At 50.1% G+C, this 27,084-nt stretch overlaps 2 protein-coding genes across 5 annotated transcripts in view; one reads left to right on the plus strand and one right to left on the minus strand.

The window, feature by feature from the left end:
• Positions 1-3,315: 3,315 nt before the first annotated feature.
• Positions 3,316-3,708, minus strand: LOC101534432 (transmembrane emp24 domain-containing protein 2-like). Its single transcript, XM_058671424.1, has one exon. The coding sequence runs from the start codon at positions 3,706-3,708 to the stop codon at positions 3,391-3,393; it is 318 nt and encodes a 105-aa protein (XP_058527407.1). The 3' UTR covers positions 3,316-3,390.
• A 1,073-nt stretch (positions 3,709-4,781) lies between these two features.
• The window catches only part of ALOX5 (arachidonate 5-lipoxygenase), a 41,432-nt gene continuing 19,129 nt past the window's right edge, over positions 4,782-27,084 (plus strand). For 2 of the 4 annotated variants that reach the window (XM_058671201.1, XM_058671200.1), the window contains exons 1-3: positions 4,782-4,970; positions 11,830-12,028; positions 16,141-16,222. In XM_058671201.1, the coding sequence (XP_058527184.1) occupies positions 4,821-4,970; positions 11,830-12,028; positions 16,141-16,222 (431 nt within the window). In that variant the 5' untranslated portion in view covers positions 4,782-4,820. Of the gene's footprint in view, positions 4,971-11,829; positions 12,029-16,140; positions 16,223-18,250; positions 18,331-26,111; positions 26,235-27,084 lie in introns of those variants that run through there. The other 2 variants (XM_058671202.1, XM_058671203.1) reach the window with 2 other exon arrangements.

The raw sequence follows: 27,084 nt of genomic DNA on the forward strand, positions 1-27,084 counted from the left end.
TGCTACCAAACGTTTGGAATTAATATCAGTTCTGCACAAACACCCACCACCAATAGCAAAGTAAGGAGGGTGCACTTTCTGATTCTTCCTATGAGACCAGGATTTCCCTGACATTAAAATCACACAAAGACATCGCAGGGAAACTACAGAGCAGTAACATCATACAAATATGGGCACAAAATCTTCAGCAAAATTCTAGCAAACTGAATCCAGCAATATAGAAAAAAACAGTACACACTTCTATCAAGTGTGATTTATCTCAGGGACCCAAGTTCGTTCAACATACAAAAGTCAACTGCAGATTTACTCCGCTTCAACAGGGATAAAAAGGGATCAAAATTACATCATGAATGGACACAGAACCAGTGTTTCCCAAAGTGAACACCTTTTCACAAAAACAAGCAGCCATGTAACGACCAAAGGAATTGTATGAACATGATTGAGAACACATAGGAAAAGCTCTCAGTTAACATCATACTAGACGAAAGAGCGCAGGTTGTACCCTGAAAATCAGAAAGCAGACAAGGATGCCCACTTCCACCTTAATCTCTTAACATTGAACTCAAAAACCAAGGCAGGGGAAATAGAAACAGACAAAGAAAGCCATACATACTTGAAAATCAGAAGTTGCAAGACCCTCGGAGCACGCCCCACATCGGGGACCCTGGGATGGTTGGGAGGCCAAGTGTGGCTTCTTCCCTTATCTCTCCCCTCCCCTAGATACAGGAAGGAAAAAAGAGAATGTTAAAACAATGGTCTCATCCAACTTCCGCTACCCCTTGGCCCTTCACACCCTAACCAAATATGTAAAAACTACCAAGAATAAAATGTATAGAAATAAAATAAAACAAAAGAAAAAAGAAAATCAGAAGTCAAACTTGTCCTATTTACAGCAGGTGTAATTCTAAATATAGGAAATCCCAACAAATTCAGCAAAAAGATGTATTTTTAAAAAATATTTATTTACTTTTGTTTCAAAGACAGTCACAGAGAAGAGACAAGGAGAGAGATTTTCCATCTGCTGATCATTCACTAAATGGTCGCAGTGGCAGGAGCTGAGTCAATCCAAAGCCAGGAACCAGGAGCTTCTTCTAGGTCTCCCATGTCGGTGCAGGGTCCCAAGGACCTGAGCCATCTTCCACTACTTTCCAGGCACATTGCAAGAAAGCTGCATTGGAAGCAGTAGGACTTGAACCAGCACACCGTATATGGCTAGCGCCACAGGCAGAAGCTTAACCTACTATGCCACGGTGCCAGCCCCAAAACATAGGTTGAATGAACGAATTCAGTAGTACAGAGTATGTCGGCACACAAAGATGGGCCATGTTTCTCTGCATCAGCCAGGAGGGCTTGTCAGCTTACTTCACTGTAGTAATCACATCACGACGCGTATCAGGCTACCAAAACAGCAAAGTGTACACCTCACACATACACAATCAAAAATGTTTTAAAAGTACCTGATAACAAATTACAGCCCTTTAAGAGATAAGTGGAAATAGGTGTTGTGGCTTTTAAAAAAAGAAAAGAAATACTGGTGGTAAACATTGAGCTCCGCACCGAACAACCACAGAAATAACCACCATGACAGAGGACAATTGCCTGGAAATGAATTTGGTGTAGCCGGACTTTGCTGGGTGCTTTCTGCAAATACACCCATCTATTTTTGATATTTCATCTCTGTTAGTGGAAAAAAATTGTATTTCATGTTTTATTTCTTTAAGTTACAGGGCTGTTGATCTAGAACTAGAAGGGTCGGGGTCCAGCAGGTCTGGACAGGATTAAGGTTTATGCAAGAGCCAAAAGATTAAAAGAAAAAATGTTTTCCTTATAAAAGAGTATTTTGTTTTGCATGTATTGGTGTTTTTCACTTCTGTAAACTTGATAGCTTTAACTGCTACCAGTATTTCCTTTTATGAACCAGGAAAAGTATCTCTTAAAAACTCACTTTACTGTGTTTTACTGCAATAGGTGATTGTAGGTAACTCTCCTCCATGGTGACCTAATATACACAGCATATTTTTAAAAATAAATCTACATCAATTACAGCTACAAGAAAAATATACCTTTTTATTTAATTCAATAAGCAATGACTCTTTTTTTGTTTTGTTTTTAATAAGAATGGTTTATTTACTGAACTTGGGGCATATTAGTTAGACAACCAATTTCAAATTTACATCTTTTAATTCAATGTTGAAGTATTTTCACACACACACACACACACACACACACACAATTGGCAAGCAACAGTCATTCTCAAGTGAAAACGTCACCTTATCAAAGCACTGTTGCAAGGTATTGTCACCCAAGGTGGAAAAGTGTTTGTCTTCAACACGGGGACCTGTAACAAATTTAAATTAATTACATAAAACTTGTTATCATTTTTCCCTTGCAAAGTTCCAAAAGAAATGTACAAGTAACTAATATACATCAGTCACAACATAACCCTGGATCTCTCCCGTACCAACAACCAATGCTCCTTAAATCTGAAACCCATCATCAGAGATCAGAGAGGAAATTATGCCATTCTATACAAAACAAAATTCACATGTGCCCCCCAAAAAGCCCAAAAGAAACAAAAAAAATCACCCTAGAGCAGACATGGTGTCTAGTGCCCCAGTTACAGTGGCTCAAAAGGTCACTGATGAAGAACAAAACACTGGCTGTATGTCACAGCAAGCAAACACAATCCTGTGACATCAGAAACCCTGGTCCTCCCGATCACGTGGGCGGCGAGAGTGGACGTGCCTGCACAGGAGGGGCAGCTGGCATCGCAGAAACACCTGGAGGGCTGGCTTTGGGAGCGACTGACAAGAACGGCAGAAACCAGAAAGTGAGCTGCTTTTGTCATCAATTGACATGGAGGTGACAAGCCTGAAGTTCCATGTTAAAAACGAGAGGACTATGTGTTGGAGGATTTGCGCTCTGAAGAGGGAGCCCCGCCGCGGCAGGGCGAAGGTGCCAGAGGCAGGACCTCACAAAACAGACTGTTACTGATGTGAGCCGCAAGCACACAGCCACTTCATGAGGCACTCCTGGGCACTGTGCCGCTGCCTCAACAAAACTGCAATTTATTGGGAAGAGCTGGGAAAGCCTGCCCTCTATCTCACACACACAATTTGCATTCTAATAGGACCTTGTATCATGAGAGCAGCAGTCACGTAACAAATCATGCCAATCAAATGTCAGATTTCACTGTAACTTTCTTAAAAAGGTGTTTCTCCCCCACTATCTATTCACTCATCACAAAGACAGTGTAAGCCGTGAATGCACAGTTCCAAAAATAAAACCAGAAATGTTGTAGGACCAAGGTGTGTGGTAAACAGTGAGTGATGAATCTGGGATCTTCCGGAAGGGCCTTCTAGACCACCCTCCGGACTTCAAAGAATCTCTTCAGGAGTAGATCTGCCCCAATGTCATGGCCACCAAGACGAGAGCCTCAAAGAAGGACCAGAGAACCACTCTGCTGTTGGTATTGTCATCGGTGGCTCTGTGTGTCCACTCCCGGACTTCCATGTACTCCTGCTCATGCTTTACGGCTGTCATGGCCACTGCCAGCTCGTTGTTCATTTCTTCTAGCTTGTTCTGGTGAGCCTCTGTCTCCATGTCGTGACCTCTCGGGACCTCCCCGATATCGGTGGTGAACATGACAATCTTTGGGGTCATGGTGGACATGCTGTTGCTGAAACAGAACTTGTAGGTGCCGTCCATGTGGGCTTCTTGGTGTTGTTAATTTCGTTTTTCTTCCTGATGTTGATTTTGTTTTGTGGCTTTTCGTTTAAGGGGATGTATAGTAACTGTGTAATGGAGACTATCATATCCAGATGTGAGGATACAATGCAGTATGCATTTCTACATTTTCTTACAGAAAAAAAGAACTACTATATCTGCCTTTTAAGAAAAACAAAATCTCATTCTCAGATTTCAAGGGCCTGTAGCACAGCCACCTTCGGGTGGTCCTGGCTCAGCGCAGGCTGGCACCTGCGCGTCCCTGGCTTCCCCTACCACCCCACCCCGGGGTCTGCATGCTGCACTTTCCCGCCCAGCCTTGCCGTGCTCCTCGCTGTCTGTCGGATTCTGGAAACCTCCCTCTGGGCCTGACTTCTGACGCTGGCATCTGCCCTCACCAGAGTCACCTGCACAGGTGAGGCTAACAGGTGTGCCTCCTGCCCGGGGCAGAGCAGGAAGCAGATGGCTCCCCGACGCCGGCCCCGCGCAGATCGCAATTAACCCGGTTCCTGAGTGTGTGGGGGTTCAGCACGCAACGCCCTGAAGGGAGAGCGGGTGGACAGAGAAGGGTGGACTCCGCAGCTCCAGCCCGCGCCTTCCCTTCCACCCGTGTCCCTGTCCGGTCTCTGCGCCATGGTCGCCAAGGCCGCTCCAGGACTCCCCGGGTTGGACCCACCAAAGTGCAAGCTTAGGGTGGTGGAAGGAAGCCACTCCTCCTCCTTGGACCTTCCCTAACCTCGGGGACTTGGTTAGAGCTTGTGTGAGCGCGGAGCCGCTCAGCCCAGCCTGGGCAGCGGTACTGACCCCACCCTAGGTGTCCGCTCAGGAAGCCCTGGCAGACAGGCAGGAGGGGACAGGCAGGAGCAGGTCGGGTGAGTGAGTCAGTGAGTGGCTGGATGGACTGAGGTTTGCCGCGGCCTGGGACAGCAGAGGAGGTGGTGGACACTCGAGGTGGGGCGCGGCCAGCGGGGGACAGGGGGCGTGCTCGGGGCGGGACCAGGGTCTCGAGGGGCGGGGTCCCGGGCCGGCGCGGGAGGAGGCGGCGCGGCTCCCGCAGGTGCAGACCAGCAAGTGCAAGCGAACGCTCCTCGGCCATGCCCTCCTACACGGTCACCGTGGCCACCGGCAGCCAGTGGTTTGCTGGCACCGATGACTATATCTACCTCAGCCTGGTGGGCTCGGCGGGCTGCAGCGAGAAGCACCTGCTAGACAAAGCATTCTACAACGACTTCGAGCGCGGCGCGGTAAGGACCTCCAAAGTTTGGCCGGCGGAGCGGGGCGGGGTGGAGGGGTGTCCAGAGACTCCTGGGAGGCTGGATGAGGCCCGGCTAGGTCCGGGGCCAGGAGCATGTGAGACCCGGGTGCAACAAGCGGTGCTGGGTAGGGGCGCGCCTCTGGAGGGTCCCCGGACTGCGGGGTGGTGAGGGAAGGGCAGCGTCAAGTGTGCGGTCTGTGGGGCTCTTGCGCACCACTGCTGGGTGGCAGCTGGACGCGGCTTCCCTTCTTTCCTGGGGGCGGACCATGACAGTGGCTCGGTCTCCTGCTGCCCCATGCTGCAGTCTTCTGGGGGGTTCTGGCACCGCAGTAGGAGGGAGGGAGAGAGGGATCCGTGCACTCTCCAGGCCTCAGTTCCCATAGTTGTGAAGTGGAAGGTAGGCTGGAGTCTGGTCCCATCAGGGGTCTAAGTAGAGCTGTGTTGGGCGGTTTTCCTTGGCTCTGGCGAAGACCCAAAAGGGAGAGGGTGGGGATGAGGGCAAGAGAAACAAGGCAAGCAGTAACATTTGGGAAATCTTGGAACCCTTATGTGTGCCAGGTATGAAGGCTCCACAGAAGACAGAGAGGGACAAGAACTCCTTCTCCCCTTGGCACTGGGCACCCTGGAGCCCAGGAATTCAGGGCACACTTCTCACTCCGTGGAGCCAGCCACCCCCTCCCCATATTCAGAAACCAGCTCTCAGCAGCTCCAGATGCTGCCCTGGCCATGAAGGGCCTGGTGTCTGGCCCCAGGGTCCTCAGTAAATGATGATCTCAGATACACTACGCTTACCACTTCCAACCTCTGAACTGCCCTCCTCGCCAAAATGCTTGAATCAGATCCACAAGGTGTGTTTTGGGTCTGTAGATCCTAAAAGGGAGTAGATAATAGTCTACTCCTTTTTTTTTTTCTTAAGTGGAATTTTCAAATTCCCCCGTGGGCTTGCTTCCTATGTAGGACCTTAACACTGGCTATGAATTGGGTTGGCACCTGGCCCAGTTCGGTGGACTGGAAACCTGGCTTGGGTTGCTTTCCACAAGAGTTGACTGTTGAATATGGAAACCACCTGTAGCTTGGTTCTCCACCCCACCCTACCCTCACACCTTCAAGGAACTAGCCCTGAGCATGAGGTGCAAGGGAGGTAAACTGGTACTCAGTTGAGGGCGGTGACACCTGTCATCGTTTCCAAAGCACCTTCCATTGGTTCCCCAGGCAATAGGTGAGGAGGCCATGTTGCAGACCACTCATGGGCAGACACCCCATACCCCACAGGCTCTTGGAAGCACAAGCCATCAGTGTGCCCAGGCTGCAGAGCCCAGGGGTCCCCATGGGTGGATGGGCAGTCCATCCCAGGAGAGGCACAACCCCGTGGCCATCACGGACAACACTACAAGCACCTCTACCTCTCCAGCACTTTCATCTCTGAGGAGTTCTGGCTCCCTCACCAGAAAGCTGTCATTCAAATAGCATCAGGAGTAAATAGTTGATCAAGAAACCCAGAGGCAAAGTCAAGAGAGCTTTGCATGTCACGTTTTGCATGTCACGTTGAATGGGAGGAGAGAGGAGAGACAGAGAGAAAACAGCAAAGGGGGACCCTGTAGTGCGGAGGAGTCAGCTGAGGGTAAAGAGGCCTTGGAAAAAAAGTCAGCTTTGAGAAACTTCCTGTTAGTGCAGAGTGTCTTGCACAGCCTGGAGTCACTTCCTCCTCCTCCTCTTCCTCCAGCCAGGGTGTATTTAAAGAGAATCCTTCCCTTTGAGGTCAAAAAGAGAGGCCTTAGAGGGAGTCCCCACTGGGGAGATGGGGCTCCCCAGTGCCCGCCATGATTGAGACAATGATGGAAGCTGTCTCAGTAGCAGTCTGTGGAGTCATTTGCAGGTTATTCCCTCTGAGGCCAAGTCAGTAGGAGAACGGAGACCAACGCCTTCTCAGTAAATCAAGTTACCAATTCCAGAGCTGGATGCAGTGGCCCGGGTCAGCATAGTGGCTTGGAGGCCATCATGGTATGGGAGGGGAGGAGGAGCAATGGCCTCATCCCCAGAGGCCAGTCTACGTGGAAGCAGATGTGACGAATGGATGGGCTAAGAGAAGCCCGAGCATGTCCATGTTGTCAGTCCCAGGACCTACAAGACACACGCACAGAGCAATCAGACAATGTTTGGTATAGAGTTTTTGTTTTTAAACATTCCTGACCTTGTAGGACTCTATCGTGGAAAACAAAAAAAGAGAAAAAGTACATATCACACACACACACGAAGATTTATTTATTCTATTGGAAAGTTGCAGAGAGACAGGGAGACAGAGATCTTCCATCTGCTGGTTCACTTCCCCAATGGTTACAACAGCCAGCAGTGGACTGGTCCAAAGCCAGAAGCCAGGAGCTTCTTCTGGATCTTCCAAAGATTTGAACCGTCCTCCGCTGCTTTCCCAGGCATGTTATCAGACAGCTGGATGGGAGCTACAGCAACTGGAACTTGAACCAGTGCCCATACGGGATGCTGGCGCCACAGGCAGAGGCTTAACTGGATACACCAGCACGCCGACCCCAGGATAGGTTTTTTTGGAACATTTCTTATGAGGATATGTACTTCTTCACTCTGATCAGTTCCCCCTACCCCCCGTGGAGAATAAAAACTAGACTGTGTCCTCCAGAATAAGGATTTACTGACAGAGAACAAGTATTTCTGCCTTGGGGCCCCCAATCGTGGTATCTCCAGGGCTTCCCTCTCTTGCCTGCCCCTTGACCACATTCAACCCCCTCCACTTCCTCTGCTTCCTGTCCCCAAAGTGCTCCCTGACCATGACCCCCCTTAGTTCCTGCTCTGTCCTCTCCCCTCAGCTACATCTCCTAGCTGCTGGCAGCACCTCCCTCCAGCTCTCCATCACCTGTTATCATTATGGAACCCTCCCTCCCTGTCTGCCTGCCTGCCTCCCTCTCCACAGCACTCCCCATCCCCACAGCCTGAGCAGATCACATCCTGGCCACCCCTCCTCCCACCCCCGCAACAGTTGCCTCAGCACCATCCCCTTTTCCAGACCTCTCTGCCCACCCACCCCTTCCTGCTGTGAGGATCCAGAGTTCACAGCCAGACATGTGGATCCCCATCCAGGGCCTTTCCCAATTCATCGCCTTCACACAAGGGTGTGGGTTCTAGTCCTGAGGCCACCAGGTATTCTCTGGCATGGTAGCTGTGGACCTGTCAGCTTTGTCTATGACTTGGGATAACCCTCAGCCATGTGACCTGTCTGGTGTGCACTGAGGCCCCATCCTGGACCAGCGACTGGGGCTCCTCGTGCCTCCCTCAGGCCTCGCTTTGCAGTGTGTCCCACGGAGAATCCTGGAGGGAGCCCCTTATTTGTCCTCTATGCCTGTAGCCCATGATGCCAGAGCCACTAGATGAACTTCCAGGGTCCGGGCCCAGCCACGTGTCCACCTCCTATCACACCCAGGCCTGAAGCTTCTGGGCCTGGCCAGAGCCCTCAGGCTGTAGGCCTGAGCTGCTCCCTGCTGGGGAAGACCCCGGCAGGTGACACAGAGCCACCCTTCCTGTGTCCATTGATCTCAACTTAGGAGCACCACTCTGGGACCCTGGGCCAGGTGCCTATGGGTGTGGGGAAGCAGGGGCTAAGGAGGGCCCCATTCTCCTGGGACTGCACCCTGAGTGGCATCCCCTCCTGAGTGGTGTAGTCTCTTCCTTGTGGGTCCCCACACACAGCCAGACACTGCCCTCCCTCGGAGCCCTGCTCAGTTTCCCTTCCTTGTGGGTTGGATGGCTGCCTTCCTTCCATCCCTGCTCATGGCTGGACTGTTACACTTCCCTTCAGAGGGTCCCCCTTGGGGCATCCTGGAAGTTGATATTTACCATGGCGCTCTTGAGCTGTGCATATGGCACACTGGTTCACATGCCTGCACAGTGTGTCACAATGCCTGCTAAAGTCCCAGCGTTTGGCTGATGCATACTGTGGAATGATCAAGTTCTTGAGGGCCCTGCCATGCGTGCTGGAGACTCAGGTAGAGCTCCTGGCTCCTGGCTTCAGCCTGGCTGAGCAGCCAGCTGTGGTAGCTAACTGGGGAGTGAATCAGCAGTTGGGAATTCCCAGCTACCATCTCCCTACCCCTTTCTCCTCTCCATCATCCGAATTAAATGAATCACTCGTACTAGGACCCTCTCCACCCTCTCCCAGCCTCCCCAGCAACCATCTCGGAGGACTCCTTCTGCCCCCTGCAGCCACAGCAAAAGCCACTTCCCGTTCAGCCACCACACTGGGTGCAGCCTAGGCCTCCCAGTGACCACCCCTCCGTCCAGACCACAGGCTGACTTCCCCTTGCTCCAGCGCAGTACCTTTCACACCTTCCATTCTTCCTCTGTCCGCACAGCTGCTTTTCCAGCCTCATGCGACTCCTCCTTAGGGTCTCCAGGTTCTCAGCTCTCAGGTTCAAGGCTTCCTCCTGTGTGTACTTCTGGCTGCTCTTGGGAGTGTGTGTACCAGGGTGGCTATAGTGCTGGGACCCATGCTTGCTTGTGGCTGCCCGGTGACAGCTCCCCTACCCCCATCTCCCACCAAGGAGTCGGAGAGGGAGGGCCAGGGGTTTCTGAGGCCCAGAACAGCCACCCAGGCATCATCTCATTCGGATCTCTTAGCAGCCTGCAATAACAGGTATCACCTCCTATTGGTCCAAAAGGACGTGGCCTCAAAGAGTGAAGAAAACTGCCCAGGCCGCAGAGCAGTCTCTTTGCGGCTGGGATGTGAAATCAGATGCCAGCCATGCAGCCTCCACTCCTCAAGGGGTGATTCTGGAGTCTCTGTGCTGGCCCACAGGGCACACAGGCCCTGCAGGTATCTGGTCCTGGGCCATTCTGTCCTTACTCTGCTTCTCTAGATGAGCCCAGGCCTCCAGGACACTGAGCCTCTTGTCTGCCTAGGCCCACTGACACCCAGTACAGGGTCCTACCCTCCTTCCACTCCAGTTCTGCACCTGAGGCCCTGACAGTTTCTACCCCCCCAGGGCCCACTTATCTACAGTACAGACAAGGTCTGTGTGAAGTCTCACCCACACCCAGGCCATGCTTGGGCCTCCCCTGCAGCGCTTCTTCCCAGGGTCTTGCACACCAGGGGGAGGGCTCTTAATCAGAGCGGACCCCTCTGTGTAGGAGCAGTGAGCTGGTGGCATAGAGGCTTGTACGTGGGTGGCAGGGGCCAGGACGTGTTGTCCCGAGAGCAAAGGAGGAGGCTTCCCATTTCTGACCACAGCATCTGGCCTTGACAGCAGGGCAGCCACCACACCACCTCATGCAGACTCCTCCCTGCTCCCTATAATCCAAGCCGAGCACAGAAGTTCACTAAAATCACCCATCTTCTTATTTCCTTCATTAGCAGGTGGTCCTGGCAGCCAAGAGGGTGATGAATGGGACTAGGGCTGCGAGGGTGGGGCAAGTGAGGGCTGGAGGTCCCCCAGCTTCACTGTCAGGTGGCATAGCATACAGCCCCTCCGGGCCACAAAGCCAGCCTCCACTTACCATCAATCGTGCAAACAGATGCGCTTGGACTTGCGCCCATCTGAACATCTCAGTGCCGTTGTGTGGCTGATCGCTGCAGCCTCCCGGCAGGCCTTGAATTCATGTGACTCCTCTTTATCTCGTTGACATCACTGAGATCTACAGAGAGACAAAGTGGCTGTGATGGAAAGACCAAGAAAGAACCCTTCCCCCAGCTCTGCACTCTCACCCCCAGTTAACTACTGCGGAGCTTACTGGACCTTTCTGTCCTTATGAGTGACACAGGTCAAAGTCCCACGACCACCATGTCTCAGAGAGGCCTTGGGCTCCGCAGTAGTTAGGATGAGGCCATGCCTGTGTGAGGGCAGGGTCGGGCTGGACACAACTGGGGCAGAGGACCCTCACTGAGCATGGCTCAGCAGGTGCAGCCACATCCCTGCTTCAACAGACTCAGGCACAGCCAAGGCAGGCCCAGAGCCCATGCCTCCCTGTTGCCCGGGGCTCAGCACAGAGCCTAAACGAGGGCAGACATGTGGCAAACGTGGGCCAAATGAACCAAGAGGTGCACTGAAGGGATTCATTCAGACCCTAGAGAAGCAGCACCTAAACACCCACAATAGATGAATAGATTAAAAAGTCTCCCTCTCTCTCTCTCTCTCTCTCTCTCTCTCTCTCTCTCCTTCTCTCTCTCTCTCTCTCTGTCTCTCACACACACAGGGCTACACCAGAATGTTTTTGCAGGTGAAATATTCTTTGGGTACAAAAAAATTAAAATTTGTGTCTTTTTGGGTTTTTTTAAGATGTATTTATTTGAGAGAGTTAAAGAAGGCCAAGGAGTCTTCTGTCCATTGGTTCACTCTACAAATAGCTGGGGCTGGACCAAGCCAAAGCCAAGAGACAGGAGTTTCTTCTGGGTCTCCTATGTGGGCTCAGGGGCCCGAGCGCCATCTTCCACTGCTTTCCCAAGCACATGATCTACACAGAATCTAAATAACACAAGAACCCTCACTAGGAAAGGAGGACCCCTGCCAACAGGCAGTTGGCATGAGGCAAGCTGTGGAATGCAGTTGGGAAGCAGATGGCGCAAGGGAAGAGGCTTGGGTGGGGAGGAGATATGGAAGACAGGATCAGGGTGACAAGGTTTGTGGGTGGCTCTGCTCAGCTTCCGGCCTTCATTTCCTGCTTTCTGGGAACAGAAGGAAGGATTGTTCTGTCTGCTTGCTCCTGATGGATTTATTTTTCAAGATCTGTTTCTTGAAGTATAATGGCTGTGCCGGAACAGTGTAGCCCTGAGCCCCTCTGGCCACAGCAGGGCTGACCACCCGCTCTCTGTCCCCATCACCACCTGGCAGGTAGACTCCTACGACCTGACGGTGGACGAAGAACTCGGCGAGATCCAGCTGATCAAGGTTGAGAAGCGCAAGTACTGGCTCCACGACGACTGGTACCTGAAGTACATCACGCTGAAGACGCCCTATGGGGACTACATCGAGTTCCCGTGCTACCGCTGGATCACAGGCGAGGGCGAGATCGTCCTCAGAGATGGGCGCGGTGAGTGGCTTATCCTACTGAGGCTTTGAGAAGAGGGGGCATGGGGGACCCACGAGTCCCAGAAACTGCTCCTGGGTGGTACACCTGCAGTGTGCCCTGATGCGCCTGCGCCTGTGGGAGCTGGGCTGTTCCTCAAGCACTCAGAAGCTCCCCACCTCAATGGCTAGGAGCGACTGTAGGGTTCACAGCTGGGCCCCCGACTTTTTGTGACGGTTCTGCTGGGTGGAGGAGGATTACAATCAGTCTTGTCAAGCAGCAGGCACCCCACACAGACCTGAAGAAGAAAGAAGTGGACCAGGGGTGCCTGGACTGCTGGTCCCAAGGGACAACAGCAACCTTGGGTCCACAAGAACTAGTTCTTTAAGAAATTCAATTGAAATTTCACTTTTGACTGAAAGAGTCTAGAATATGCCACCCCATCTGATCCTCACTGCCCAGAGTAAGCCACGCCTTCACGCAAGTCGACCCAGCACTTCCTCAGGAAGCCATGACTTATAAGGGATATGCAGCTGGGCTGGCACAGAGGGTCACAGATGCAGATGTTGGAGTCAGCTTTGGGTCACCATCTCCCTAAGTGACCCTCGCATGCCTGCCTCTCAATATGCATGACTCAAAGTCGTAGCTCGGCAAACACAGCTTCATGGCATAGCCATTTGTTTTGCCTCCAGCTAAAGGAGAGCGGGGCCAGGGGGAGATCTTCAAATGCCAGGCAGTCCTTGCAATATATGGGTGGAAGCAGTGTCATCTTTCAAGGTCAGCCCTAATACTTGCTCCGTGGCAAAGCTTTCCTTGTGGCAAGTTCATTGTTCTTCCCAGAAGATCTACCATCTACAAGACTGAGTGGTGGATCTATAACATTCTGTCCACTGGTTTGCTCCCCATGTGTCCCTAACAGACTTGGGCCAGGAGCCAGGAATTCTAGATGGGTCTATAGGAATAGGGAGGACAAGAATGACTGCTTTTCCCATGACATAGCAAAAAACACAAACAAACAAAAACCTGAGACAGCAGAGGGCCAAATGTTCCTTTTTGTAGCCTCAATGGCTGGATCACATCTTACTATTTCCAAAGTTCAACTCTGCTAAGACAAGCTAAGCCCCTGAATGTGTCTGGACTGGGTGATCAAAGCTAGGTGGATTTTTTTTTGTCCTCAACTTCATGGCAGGAAACTATGTGGTGGAGGAAGGGATGTGAAGGCTAGGGGCAGGGTGATGTCGCTTCCACAGTAGCTGGAGAACACCTGTTCCGAGTGCCCTCCCCAACTCCAGTCCCACCCACATACAGTTTCATTGTGAAACCCTTCTCCCTGCACACCCTGGAGCTCTTTGGAGCAAAGTGCAGGTTGGGACTCTGAGTTCAGGATGATTCAAGGAGGGATTCAGAAAGGGACTGTTATCACCTGAGAGCCCACATCTCCTATCAGGATGCCTGGCTTGGAGGCCTCCTGGCTCCATTCCATTTCAACCTCTTAATGCATAATCCCATGGGACGCAGCATATGGTGGTGGCTCAAATGCTAGGATCCCTGCACCCATGTGAGAGATCTAGAGTGGGTTTCAGAGTCCCAGCCCAGCCCTGGATGTTGCAAGCATTTGGGGTGTGAGCCAGCACATGAACAGCTCTCTCTTTCTCTCTCATTCTCTCTCTCTTGCTCTCTCTCTCTCTCCATTCCTCTAACTCTCAAAAATAATAAGGAACAAAAAAATTTAAAGGGTCTTGAGAAAGGGGTGGGCCGATGAGTCCGTTGTGCGGAAGGGCCACACCTGTGTGGAGCCAGCAGCACAGCTGGTCCCAAAGGGTGGAGGCGGGGAAGAATGTGAGAATAATACCGAAGAAGGGAACCCTGGAGACAGCTTCCTTGGAAGAGCTGTGGCCCTCAGCAGTGAGGCAGGCTTCCTTGGAGACACTGCAGATAGGAGGTGAAGAGTAAGTCTGCTCTGATCATGACCCTACTGCCCAAGCCCAAAGCCAGTCACCTGCGGGGAGGGTCAGGGGAGTGGGGTACAGAGGCACTTTCAGTTGGTTACACTGCCTACTGCCATATAAGCAACCAGCTTAGCAGCTTAAACAGACATTTGATATTGCTCACCAGCTTGAGGGCAGGGGAGGGAAGGATTTTGCTGGGCAGTTCATCTGTGACCCACGTGGCGTCTGTCCGCTGGAAGGGCCAGGACTGGAGCACTTGCTTCTGAGCTCATTCTTCTCTTCCACGTTTAGCACCTCGAAGCTCCAGGGTCACCCTCTGCACGTGTAACATCGTTCTCGGAGACCTGTCACGACATAGTGGTCTCAGACGAACCTCTGGTGGTTCCAAGAGCAAGTGTTGCAAGAGACAGAGGTGGATGCCATCAACCCTACACACTGGCACAGTGTGACTTCTGCAAATCCTATCAGTCTGAGCCATCCCAGAGCACCCCAGAATCAGGAAAAGAGCACCCCCTCCAGACCCTTCAGTGGGCAAAGTATCCTTGACCCTGTAGCCATTGTTAATACAGTGCATGGCACAATAGCCAAAGCTTTGAGCAACCTGACAGGAAGGAGCTCAGTTCTTTAGCAGTTCCATCATTCTCTTTGTCATAATATATCTCTCCTTTGTTTTTTTTTAATTTATTTGAAAAGCAGTGTTGCAGAGAGAGAGAACGAGGAGATGAGAGACAGAGATGGACAGAAAGATCTTCCACCTGTTGGCTCACTCCACCAAATGTCTTCAACAATGGGGACAGCTGGGGCCAGGCTGAAGCCAGGAGCCAGAGCTTCTTCCAGGTCTCCCACATGGCTGCAGGTGTCCAAGCACTTGGGCCACTCTCCACTGCTTTCCCAGGAGCATCTGCAGGGAGCTGGACTGGAAGTGAAGCAGCTGGGATTTGAACAGACCATATGGGATGTCAGCACTGCATACCCAACTTAAGGCATCACTGAGCCGCAGTGCTGGCCCCAGGCGATAAGCCCCTAAAATCCGCATCTCACTACGGCAAGCTGGCAGCCTCAGACGCTCCACTGCTCTGGATAGGGCTTCCGTCTGAGTCCTCTGTGCATCTACTTGGCCTTAGCATCTGGACACTGCATCCTAAGTGCCTCAATTTTCTCTCTCTTTTTTATTTTTTTTATATTGGAAAGCCGGATGTACAGAGAGGAGGAGAGACAGAGAGGAAGATCTTCCATCTGATGTTTCACTCCCCAAGTGAGCCGCAATGGGCTGGTGCGCGCCGATCCGATGCCAGGAACCAGGAATCTCTTCCGGGTCTCCCACGCGGGTGCAGGGTCCCAAAGCATTGGGCCGTCCTGGACTGCTTTCCCAGGCCACAAGCAGGGAGCTGGATGGGAAGTGGAGCTGCCGGGATTAGAACCGGCACCCACATGGGATCCTGGCGCATTCAAGGCCAGGACTTTAGCCGCTAGGCCACGCCGCCGGGCCCCAATTTTCTCTCTTTTTTTAAAGTGCCTCAATTTTCTGTGGACCCACAAAGCAGACTGACACAAGCACAGAGATTCCTGCTGCTCTTCCCAGCAGCACAACCACCCAGCTGACCATCATTTTTAGCTCAGCCAAGAGCTACAGGGGCAAAAGAGTCGTCTCTTGACACTAGCTTAGAAACTTAGAAACTCCTCTGGGGAGCCATGAGATGCTGTCCCTCATGGTGACAAGACACGCTGCACCAGAGGCCCCAGGTTTCCTGCAGAAGCTACCTCCCAAAGGGCTGGGTGGAAGGTGAGAAGACGAGGTGGTGGGCTAGAACTGCCCCAGAGCCAGAAACATGGCCCTGACCTGGCCAGTCTGTGATGATGACATGCACTGGGGCTGCAAGGCCTACTGGGTACCTAGGTGGGCGGATGGAGAACTGGAGTTCCCCTTGTAGCAGAGATGAGGAGGAGACATGGATTGGAGCCTCGGGCTGGAAATCCACGGATGAAGCATGTGGCTGGCCGTGGGTGAAATGTAAGGACGAAGTTCCTTGACCTGCTCCAGCCTTGGCGTCCTCACAGTAACGTGGAAGGTGACCCCTAGGTTAAAGGAGAAGATGTGTGTGAAAGCATGTGGCGTGGGGGCAACCTGAGCTGGGACCCAGAGTCGCTCCACGCCAGGCTCCGCTCACCCTTGTCCCTCCTTCACAGCCAAGCTGGCCCGGGATGACCAGATCCATGTCCTCAAGCAGCACAGGCGACAGGAACTGGAATTGCGGCAGAAGCAGTACCGGTGAGTCCCTACCTGGGCAGGGTGTGAGTGAGCCCCGAGCACATGGTGTGCCCTACCTCGCTGCCTGCTTCCATGGTGGGCCCCAGATCGCGGGCACAGCATGCAAACACCCTCGCTGCCAGCTTCTGTGGTGGCCTCAAGATATTCGGGACAATGTATGGTCACTCTCACTACCAGTTTCCATGGTGGCCCCAGGCCCTTGGCACAGCATGTAACCATCCTCACCACGGCCAGTTTCCATGGTAGCCCCTCGGCTCCAGGCACAGCATGTGGCCACCCTCACTGCCAGCTTCTGTGGTGGCCCCAGGCCCCAAGCTCCCATGGTGGGAGAGAGTGAGTAGAAAGTTCAGGATCAGCCACGCCACCTGTGCAGAAGCTCGAGCTCACCTCACTGTTCTCCCACCTGCCATTGTAGGGATGCCCGTGACTTTGAAGTTTTCTCGCAATAATCCCGTAACAGTGACATATGTGCCCACAACAAAATTGGCCGTAAAAAGCATTTTAAACATTTCTATGATGGTAGTAACAAAACGCAACATCTTTTCATGATTAAAAAAAAAAAAACACTCAGGAAATAGGAATTGAAGGAAACTCACACACATGCAAAGCTCACACCTAGCAGCTTACTTGCTCACTGAGGTGCAGGAACAGGTTGACAGGGTTGCCCTTTGTCGCTTCCGATTGACATCGTCCTGGAGCCTCTGCCCAGATCAGTTAGGAAGAGAAAAAGAAAAAGGCCCTCACATTACAGTACAGTAGATAAAACTGTCACCATTCAGGGGTGACACAAGCTTGTATATAGAAAATCCTAGGAAATGCACACACACACACACACACACACACACACACACTGTTAGAATCAATAAGCCAGCAAAATTGCAGGACACAAAAGCAACGCATAAACACCACTTGTTTTCCTCGATCCTAGAACTAACTGAAACTAAAAATAAGAAAAAAAAATGTATACTGCCATCCAAAGAAACAAAGCTGTCTATGTGTGGGTTTAACAAAAGTAATCCGAGATGGTACGGTGACGCTACAAAGCCCCACAGAAAACAAATCAGTAACATCTGACGAAGCTGAAGAAAGTGTCATGGTCCTCAGGGATGAAAGGACAACGTCCCCTCCCCTCCGTGATGTCCAGATTCCAGCACAACCCTGGGGAAACAGCCCCGCTAGCGTTTGGGGGGCAGAAATCAGCAAGACGTTCTGAAGGTTTACATCGAAATTCAAGCAATCTGAAAAAGAAGGAAAACAAAGTCGGAGGACACGTACTTCCCAATATCAAAAGTATTACACAAGTTAGTGTTTCAAAGGATCCCATCAAGAAAGTGAAAAGACAGAGTGAGAAAAAAAAAAAAATATATATATATATATATGATAAGGGACTTGTATCCAAAATATACAAAGTGCTTGCAATTCAGTAATGAGAGATAGAATAGCCCAAAATAGATCTGAGTGGAAATTCCTCCAAGGAGGAGAGAATGACCACTAAGTAAATCCAAGGGTGTTTGGGAAATGCAATGCAACACTACAAAGGCAATCTAGGATGGCTACAATTTAAAACATAGCAACACGTGTCCACAGGGTTGCAGAGAGAACCCCCATATGCTGCTGGTGGGAGTATAAAGTGACAGCGTTCAGAGAAAACAGTCGGATGGTTCCTCAGCTATCATCTAACCCAGCAGTTTCTCTGCTTTGCATGTACCCAAGAGAGATGAAAACACATATATGCACAAATGCTTGTACGTGCATGATTCCCACAGCGTTATCTATAACAGCCTCTGGGTGTATACAACCCCAATTTCGTTAACTGATAAGCAGATGAACACAACGCGATTCTGTCCAGAAAAGGAAGTCCTGGTGCATGCTGCAGCCAGATGAACCTGGAAACCATGATGCTAAATCGAAGAAAGCAGCCACAATGGATCACCTATTACCGGATCCTGGCTGGAACAAGCAAATTTGTAACAACAGGACCAGATCTGTGCTGCCGGTGCGTGAGACCGGATGTTGTCACAAAGACTGACAGCTGAAGGATTTGAGGGGTCTTTTCTGGGATAAAGAAAACATTCCACAGTTGATTGGGAGAGCGGTGGGACACCTCTGTGAGTATTCTAAAAAATCCCCGAGTTGCACACTAAGTGGGTAAATTTTGTAGCATGTCAAATAGCTGTTAGATTTTCAAACGCATTCAAAAGTAACCTGAGGTTTAAATGTTAAAAATGATAACTCCATGTCTCTTTGAAGAAGACAAGTGTGGACGGAGGGTACAGGGGGTTAAGGCTGGTTCTCCCACAGGGAGTACTGTTTCCTGTCCTGCTGGTACATTTCTGGTCCAGCTTCCTGCCCGTGTATCTTGAGAGGCAGCTCAAGGATTTGCCACCCACAAGGAGACCCAAATGGAGCTCCTTGATCCAAGCTTTGGTTTGTTGCAGGCATTCAGGGAGTAAATCAACAAATAGATATTCTCAATATCTATCTCTTTCTCTCTCTCTCATCTCTCATTCTTTTTCTTACTCTCTATTACTCTTTCAAGTACTTGAAAATAAACTTTAAGAATAAGTCTTCATTATGTTGTGTTTGGCAAACTCTTATGCAACACCATGAGCAAACACAAAAACAATAAATTTCATCTGATTTTTTAATTCCGTGCTTCAAAGGACATCACGGAAAAAAGTAAAAAGATAGGAGAGATGTTGTAGCCCAGCAAGTGATGCTGCTGCCTCAGACATGTGCATTCACTAAGCAGTTCCCATTCAACTCCTAGCTGAGGCTTCCACTTCAGCAAGCTGCTAATGCGATACTGTGCAGGCAGCAGCTGCGAGCTCGGGTGCTTAGGCCCCTGCCATTCGCATGGGGGGGCTCCTTGAGCCTGGCCCAGCCCTAACTGTTATGGGCAATTGGATAGTCAAGTAGCAAATAGAAAATCCACCTATCTGAATCTCTTTCAAATAGATTAAAACAAATATTTAAACTTTTTTTTTTAATAAAAAGACAACTCAAAGAATGAAGTGTCTGATAAGGAACTTGTATCTAGAGTACAGAAAGAACTCTAACAAGTTGATTTAAAAATTAGCACAGAGAAAGGTCCTCTCCTTGCATGCCCGGGATCCCATATGGGCGTCGGTTCTAATCCCAGCAGCCCCACTTCCCATCCAGCTCCCTGCTTGTGGCCTGGGAAAGCAGTCAAGGATGACCCAAAGCTTTGGGACCCTGCACCTGCATGGGAGACCCGGAAGAAGCTCCTGTCTCCTGACTTCAAATTGGTTTAGCTCCAGCCATTGCGGTCACTTGGGGAGTGAATCATCAGACAGAAGATCTTCCTCTTTGTCTCTCCTCCTCTCTGTATATCTGACTTTCCAATAAAAATAAATAAATCTTAAAAAAAAAAAAGAAGAAAAATAATTAGCACAGAGATGGGCCAGTATTGTGACACAGTAGACAAGTAAGCCACTGGTTGCAACATCAGCATTGCGTAAGGGAGCCTGGTTTGTGTCTCAGCTACTCTACTTATTTTTTTTAATTATTATTTATTTATTTTAAAGACACAGTTGTAGAAACAAGGAGGAAGGAAGGGCTAGAGAAAGACACACAGAGGTCCAGATTCATCCTCCATCTGCTGGTTCACTCCTCCCGATGGCCACCAGGGCTAGAGCTGAGCTGGTCCAAAGGCAAGAGCCAGGAGCGTCTTCTGGGTCTCATAGGGTACAGGAGCCCAAGCATTTGGACCTTCTGCTGCTGCTTTCCAGGCGCATTAGCAGGGAGCTGGGTGAGAAGTGTCACAGCCAGAACTTAAACTAGCACCCATATGGGACGCCAGTGCCACAGATGGTGGCTTTACCTGCTGGCTTACAGAGCTCCTCTTTCAATCCAGCTCCCTGCTTATGGCCTGGGAAAACAGTAAGGGATGCCCAGTCCTTGAGACCCTGCACCCACATAGGAGACCAGAAGCAGCTCCTGGCTTCAGACCAGTTCGGTTCTGGCCATCGCAGCCATTCGGGGAGTGAAGCGGCAGGTGGAAGAGGTTTCTCTCTCTCTCTCCTCTCCTCCCTTAGAGTGGGAACCAGCAGTTGGAAGACCTCTCTGTCTCTTCTCTAACTCTGCCTGTCAAAGAAATAAATCCTTTCAAAAGTTTTAAGAAATAAAGAAGGAAAGTGGAGAAAGGGAGGGAGGTGTAATTCTTAGAATTGTATCTGTGAACTACATGGGATCATCTTGTATTAGAGTCGAACTAACACAGGGATAGGTGAGACTTGTGTGACAGTAATTATGCGTTAGTTGTGACCCTGATAATTTTATGTATTGATAAGGTCCTTTAAAACACCCCACTGTTTGGGGGTTGGCATTTGGCAGTTAAGCGCAGTTGGTGAGGACTGTGCTCCATATTGAAGGCCTGGGCTTGAACCCTGACTCTATTGCTGATGCAAGCTTCCTGCTAATGAGCACCTTGGAGGGCAGCAAGCCGTGCCTCAACCACTTGGGTCCCTGCCATTCATGTGGGGGAGCTAGTCTAAGTCACTGGATCCTAACTTTGGCCCTGTTGTTGGGGGCATTTGGGGAGTGAGCAAGCATGTGGGAGCTTCTCTCTCTCTCTCTCTCTCTCTCTCTCTCTCTCTCTCTCTCCCTCATTTTGTCTTGCAAATAAATAAAAATTTAAAATTTAAAAATGAAAATACTCACTAAAACAAATATTTAGAAGCAATAACAGGGTTTAATGAGACGCCAATACAAGGTTAATACAATTCTGTTCATTTAAAAACAGAAAGATGAATCCATTCAGTGTGGGAAAAGCAGTCCTATAAACTGTCCCCCTGCTATAAAATGGCCAGGAAGGTGTCCGCTGTGGAGGACACTGCCCAAAGCCCATCCTTAGAAAGATAACAGGGGATAACACTTCAACAATGATCATGGAAAAGGAATTGTAAGAGAAGTACATTTTGATGAAGAATCCATGCACGCAAGAGGTCTTGAATATACTTTATAGGAAAAAAAAAAAAACTGTGCAAGATTTCAGATTTATTTCTGCGCCCAGATCAGCTTATCTCTTCACTCTGTTTCCCTTGGTGCCTTGGTGCCTGATGGAAAGATGGAAAAGCATTACAGAACCACACTCGGCAGAGTTGTGTGTGTGAAACGTTTGTCATGAAAACCCGGCAACGCAACAGTGAAAAATGCAAAGGACAGAAACATTCATGAGAAAGTTACTGTGCCCAAAAGCTGTTGCTGGGCTCTGAAGGAGAAAAACTGACAGTCCAAGCCTAGAAGCAGACCCCCCAAAGTACATAAATACAATGTGAAGATGGCTCCCACTTACTGGAGTGCGCTCTGTGGCCTGTGCAAAGAATGTTGAAGGTCGTTAAAGTTGAGACGGGCCGCTGATACAGTGCCCTCCCCCAAAATAATAATAAGTAATGCTGGATTAAGAGTTCTTAGACAAAAGTATGTATTTCATTTATTTGAAAGGCAGAATTAGAGGCCTTCCATCCCTGGTTCACTCCCCAAGTTGTCACAACAGTTGGCGCAATGCCAGGCCAAAGTCAGGAACCAGGAATTCCACCCAGGTCTTCCACCTGGGTGGCAGGGATCCCAGTACTTAGGCCATCTTTCACTGTTGTCTCAGGCACATAAAATGAAGAGCTAGACAGAAGTGGAGTATATTCAGGACTCCAGTCAGGGCTTATGCAGGATGCTGGTGTCACGGGTGGCACACAAGGCACAAAAAGTACTGGCACGCAAACATGTACCCAACAGCTGCCAGTCCATTCCCAGATGGAGTTAATCATGGTGGCCAAAGATGATTGCTTCCTGACACCTGCTGTCAGGAAGTGAGGAGTCACTTCTTCAGAGCCTTCTCTGTGCCCCACTCTCCTGTAAACACCCAGAAATCTACATGAGGTGCACCCCCCTGTGAGACTCTGCTGTTTCCAGTTAAGCCTGGCAAGTCTCTTTCTTGTTCTCATTTGAGTCAGCAGTGCTAAAAACCTCGTTATTACTTATCTCAAAAACCTTACAAGACGTAAATTGTGATTTCCCTTTTTCACAGAGGAGGGACTGGAGGCAGAGAGGGACTGATTAAACCATAACTGGGGCCAGCAATGCGGTGTAGTGGGTAGCGTTGCCACCTGCTATGCCAGCATCCCATATGGGTGCAGGTTCATGTCCCAGCTGCTCCACCTTGGATTCAGCTCTCTGCTTGTGGGCCTGTGAAAAGCAATAGAGGATGGCCCAATTGCTTGGGATCCTGCACTCACATGGGAGACTGAGAAGAAGCTCCTGGCTGCTGGCTTTAGATCAGCTCAGTTTTGGCCCTTGTGGCCATCTGGGGAGTGAACCAGCAGTTACAAGGTCTCTCTCTCTCTCTCTCTCTCTCTCTCTCTCTCTCTCTCTCTCTCTCTCTCTCTCTCTCTCTCAAATGCCTGTGTCCTGTGAGGGGTGCTGGTGTCAGGTGCTGCCTCCAGCTTCCTGCAGATGCATGTCCTGGAAGGCAGCAGGTGATGGCTCAAGCACTTGCTTCTCTTTTACTCACTCACAGGAGAGGCTGAGTGTTCAGCTGCCTCTTTCTGTTGCAGGCATTGTGTGAGTGAATGAGTAGGTTAGGGCGCTCACTCTCTCTCATATGAATGGAGAGTGTGAGCTAAAAAGAATCAGGCAAAAACCATGCTGAAATGGGGGAGGCAATTAGCACAATTAAGCTGCTGCTTCAGACAGCTGCATCTCCTGTTGGAGTACTGGGGTTCAAGTCTGGCTCTGTTCTGTGTTCCAGCTTCCTGTCAAGGCACACCATGGGAAGCAGCAGGTGGCTCGGGTGGTTATCCTCCTGTCATCTACATGGGGAGACAAGGCCGGAGTGCCTGGCTCCTGGCTCTGGCTGCTGGCACTGGCTCCCAGCTCCTGGCTTCTGGCTCCTGGCCCCCTGGCACCTGGCTCCTGGCTCTGGCTCCTGGCCCCCTGGCACCCAGCTCTAGCTCCTGGCTCCTGGCTTCTGACTCCTGGCCCCCTGGCACCTGGCTCCTGGCTTCTGGCCCCCTGGTACCTGGCTCCTAGTTCCTACTCCTGACTCCTGACTCCTGGCTCCTGGACCCTGTGCTTGGTCCCCGGCTCCTGGCCCCCTGGCACTTGGCTCCTGGCTCTGGCTCCTGGCTCTGGCTCCCAGCTCCTGGCTTCTGGCCCTCTAGTACCTGGCACCTAGCACCTGGCTCCAAGTTCCTACTCCCGACTCCTGGCTCCTGGCTCCTGAACCCTGTGCTTGGCCCCCAGCTCCTGGCTCCTGGACCCTGCTCCCTGGCTCCCGGCTCCTGGCTTCTGGCCCCCTGGTACCTGGCACCTGGCTCCTGGTTCCTACTCCTGACTCCTGGACCCTGCGCTTGACCCCCAGCTCCTGGCTCCTGACTCTGTTCCCCAGCTCTGACTCCTGGCCCTGGCCTGGACAAGCCCTGGTTGTTGTAAGCATTTGGGGAGCGAGCCTGAGGATAAGATCTCTCATTCATTCTCTCTCTGCCTTTCAAATTCTAGATAGATAGATAACTAGATAGATAGACAGATAGATAGATAAGAATAAATGTAAAAGTTGTAGACAGAAACATTCATGTATCCTTGAGTTGGGGTGGGCTTTCTTCCACCAAGCAAGTGACCCAAAGGTTACCAAGGGAAAACAATACATAGAATTAAGAACTATAAAGAGCTGAAATGTCCTGTAATATACAGAAAATTACTGATAAATATTATACTGATGACAAAGGATTTGCATCCTGAAATGAAAAGACCCCTTTAAATTAATTTTTTTAAAACACAAATAGTAAAATAAATCAAAGTGATGAAGAGAGGCTTAATTTACCAGTGGCCAGGGGAATGTGGACTAAAACACCACAGGGGCAAGTGTTTAGCCCAGCAGCTAAGACATTGGTCACCTAGACAGTGAAAGTGAAGTAATCGAGGGAAATTCTCTCTCTCTCTTTCTCTCTCTCTCTCTCTCTGTCTCTCTCTCTCTCTCTGTCTCTCTCTCCCCACCCATCTCTCCAAGTTTCTTTTTCATAAATAAATCAATCATATTTGTTAAAAAGATACATAGGAGAAGCAGCCATGCTCAGCTAAGCCTGCATGTGGGCAGGACGATCTGCAGTGTTTCTGCAGAACATGTACCAACACACGTGATCTATAGCCCCACAGGTCTGCTTGCAAGAAACGTCCCCGGAGGGACACACCCCCGAGAGTCCCAGCTGACACCCAAGGACACTCACCATGGCTGTGTCCAAGTCCCATATCCCTCAGCAGGACAGAGGGTGAGCACAGTGGCACCCACATACAACCACGTGCCTACTCAGACATTTAACTTAACGAACGGCACCTGCCTGTGTCTACCACTGTGCTCTTCAAAACATAATGACAAGTAGAAAATCATCACAGAATGATTTTATCCAATAGCTGCATGTTAAAACCACACAGACTGTACGGTGTGTTGCTGGCCAGCAGTCTGCAGTGCAGGTGCTGACCGCACCTGTCCACCATGTGTGTGTGACAGGTGCACTCACAGGGCGAGAGCATGGGCTGTGAGGTTTTGGCCTGGGCTGTCTGCTGTGTGTAATGCAGGCAGGACGCCCTGACTTTCTGATATTTGGGGAACTGCTCATAGTGGTTGCCTTATCTCCGGACTGTGCTCTGAAAGCTTGAAGCATTCACCAGAAAGAGGAACTCTGGTCATCATGTAGACAGCATTTCCTGAACGGAAGCAGAGGAGGGAGTATGAGGAGGACAGATGAGTGGGGGGAGGAAGAAAACCATGAACCAGGTGTGAGAAAGGAGCCCATGGCCTGAGCAGAAGCTGTCCTGTGCCATCCCTGGGTCCTCAGGGTGATCACGTTAAGTAGCAGCCCGAGCATGAGACTAGTGTAAGTTCCAAAGGGCAAACGTTCAGTCCAATCCCAAATTTTTAAAAAAATGAAAAAAATGAAAGAAGTAAGTTATAGTTCATTTTCTGCTGCTGCCTTGCTCCTCTTGCAAAGCCCAACAAACCTTGGCATACTACATATTCCTTAGAAAGTTTGATGGCCGAGAACAAGCTCACAGCCACGGGTCTGCTGGGCTCTTCCGTAGCAGGTGACAGAACTGTTGATAAGGCTGCTCCCTCTGCTTCCATTCGCTCAGATAATAGAGGCAAAGACTACGAGTAATAAGCAAATGATTATTGCTCATGACAAAAGAGTTGCAGAGAGACGACCATTTGACTTGTAAAAAGTCATCACAGCTCAGTAAAACTATACTAGCATATTACTATTTTTAAAGATGTTTTTCATCTAAATTGGAAAGGCGGAGTTACAGAGAGGAGAGACAAAGATCTTCCATCCTCTGGTTCACTCCCCAAATGGCTGCGACATCTGGAGCTGTTTCGATCTGAAGCCAAGAGCCAGGAGCTTCTTCTCCCATGGGTGCAGGGTCCCCAGGCTTTGGGCTATCCCCTACTGCCCTCCTAGGCTACCAGCAGGGAGCTGGATGGGAAGTGGAGTGTTCAGAACACAAACTACTACCCACATGGGATGCCAGTGCTTGTAGGTGGAAAATCAGCAATTGAGCCATTGTGCCAGCCCTGGGGTACCATATTATTCTTAACCATTGGCTTGAAAATCATTGAAAATAAACTCTGATAAAACTATATTTGCAGCAATTCTGATTTACAGGCATTTCTCTCTTTTGGGTTATGGTGAGTTTTTTCTTTCCTTGAATTTTGGCTCCCATACATGTGAGGGAGAATATGTGGTATTTGTCTTTCTGGGTCCAATTTATTTCATGCAACATGATATCCATTTTGGTACAAACAGTAGAGTTTCATTCTGTTTTAGCTTAATAATATCCCATTGTGTATAAGTATGTATCATGTTTTTTATCCATTCAGCTGATGGTGGACACCTTGGTTGATTTCCTAGTTTGGCTATGGCAAACACTGCTGCTGTACACATGGTGGTGCAGGCATCTCTATGTATTTATCCAGTAGTAGAATGGCTCGCTCATGTGGCAGGTCTATTTCTGGTTTTCTAAGATGTCCCTGTGCTGTTTCCCACAGCGGCTGCACTAACTGACTCCCACCAGCAGCCTTTGAGGCACCCCCTTTCTCTGCATCCTTGCCAGCAGTAGCTGCTCGCTGCATGTTGGTTTCAGCCATTCGGACTGGGATGAGGTGATACCTCATTGTGGTTTTGATTTACGTTTCACTGACGACTGGTAATGTTGAGCGTTTTTCATATCTTCGCCGGGCATTTGGTGTCTTCTTCTTTGTGAGAACTCTCACTGAGGTCTTTTGTCTATCCTTAACTTAATCGGTCACTTTCTTGTTGCTGAGCTTTTAAAGCTTCTGATACGGTCTGGATATGGATTCTTGACAGGTGACTTGCACATGCTCCCTCTCATCTTGTCACATGTCTCTTCACTCTCTTGATCATTTCCTATGCAGTGCGCAAGCTTCTGCGTTTGCTCTAGTCCCGTTCATCTGGTTTTACTCTTGTTGTCTGTGCTCTGGGGGTCTGATTCAAGAAAGCAGCACTAGAGGCCAGTGTCGTGGTACAGAGAAGTAAGTTACCACCTGCAATGTGGATATCTCATAAGGGCACCAGTTCATAGCCCGGATACTGCACTTCCAATCCAGTCCCTGCTAAAGGCTTGGAAAAAAGCAACAGGAGATTGCCCAAGTGCTTGAGCTCATGCTGCCTTTGTGGGAGACCCAGATGAAGCTCCAAGCTTTGGCTTGGCACTGCCCTGGCCAGCCATTTGGGGAGTGGACCAGCTGATAGCTCTCTCTCTTTCTGTGTGTGTGTGTGTGTCCCTCTCTACCTTTGACATCTAAGTAAATCTAAACAATAACATGAAATCAT

This window comes from Ochotona princeps, chromosome 13 (genome assembly GCF_030435755.1).
Source record: "Ochotona princeps isolate mOchPri1 chromosome 13, mOchPri1.hap1, whole genome shotgun sequence".
NCBI classification, from domain to species: domain Eukaryota; kingdom Metazoa; phylum Chordata; class Mammalia; order Lagomorpha; family Ochotonidae; genus Ochotona; species Ochotona princeps.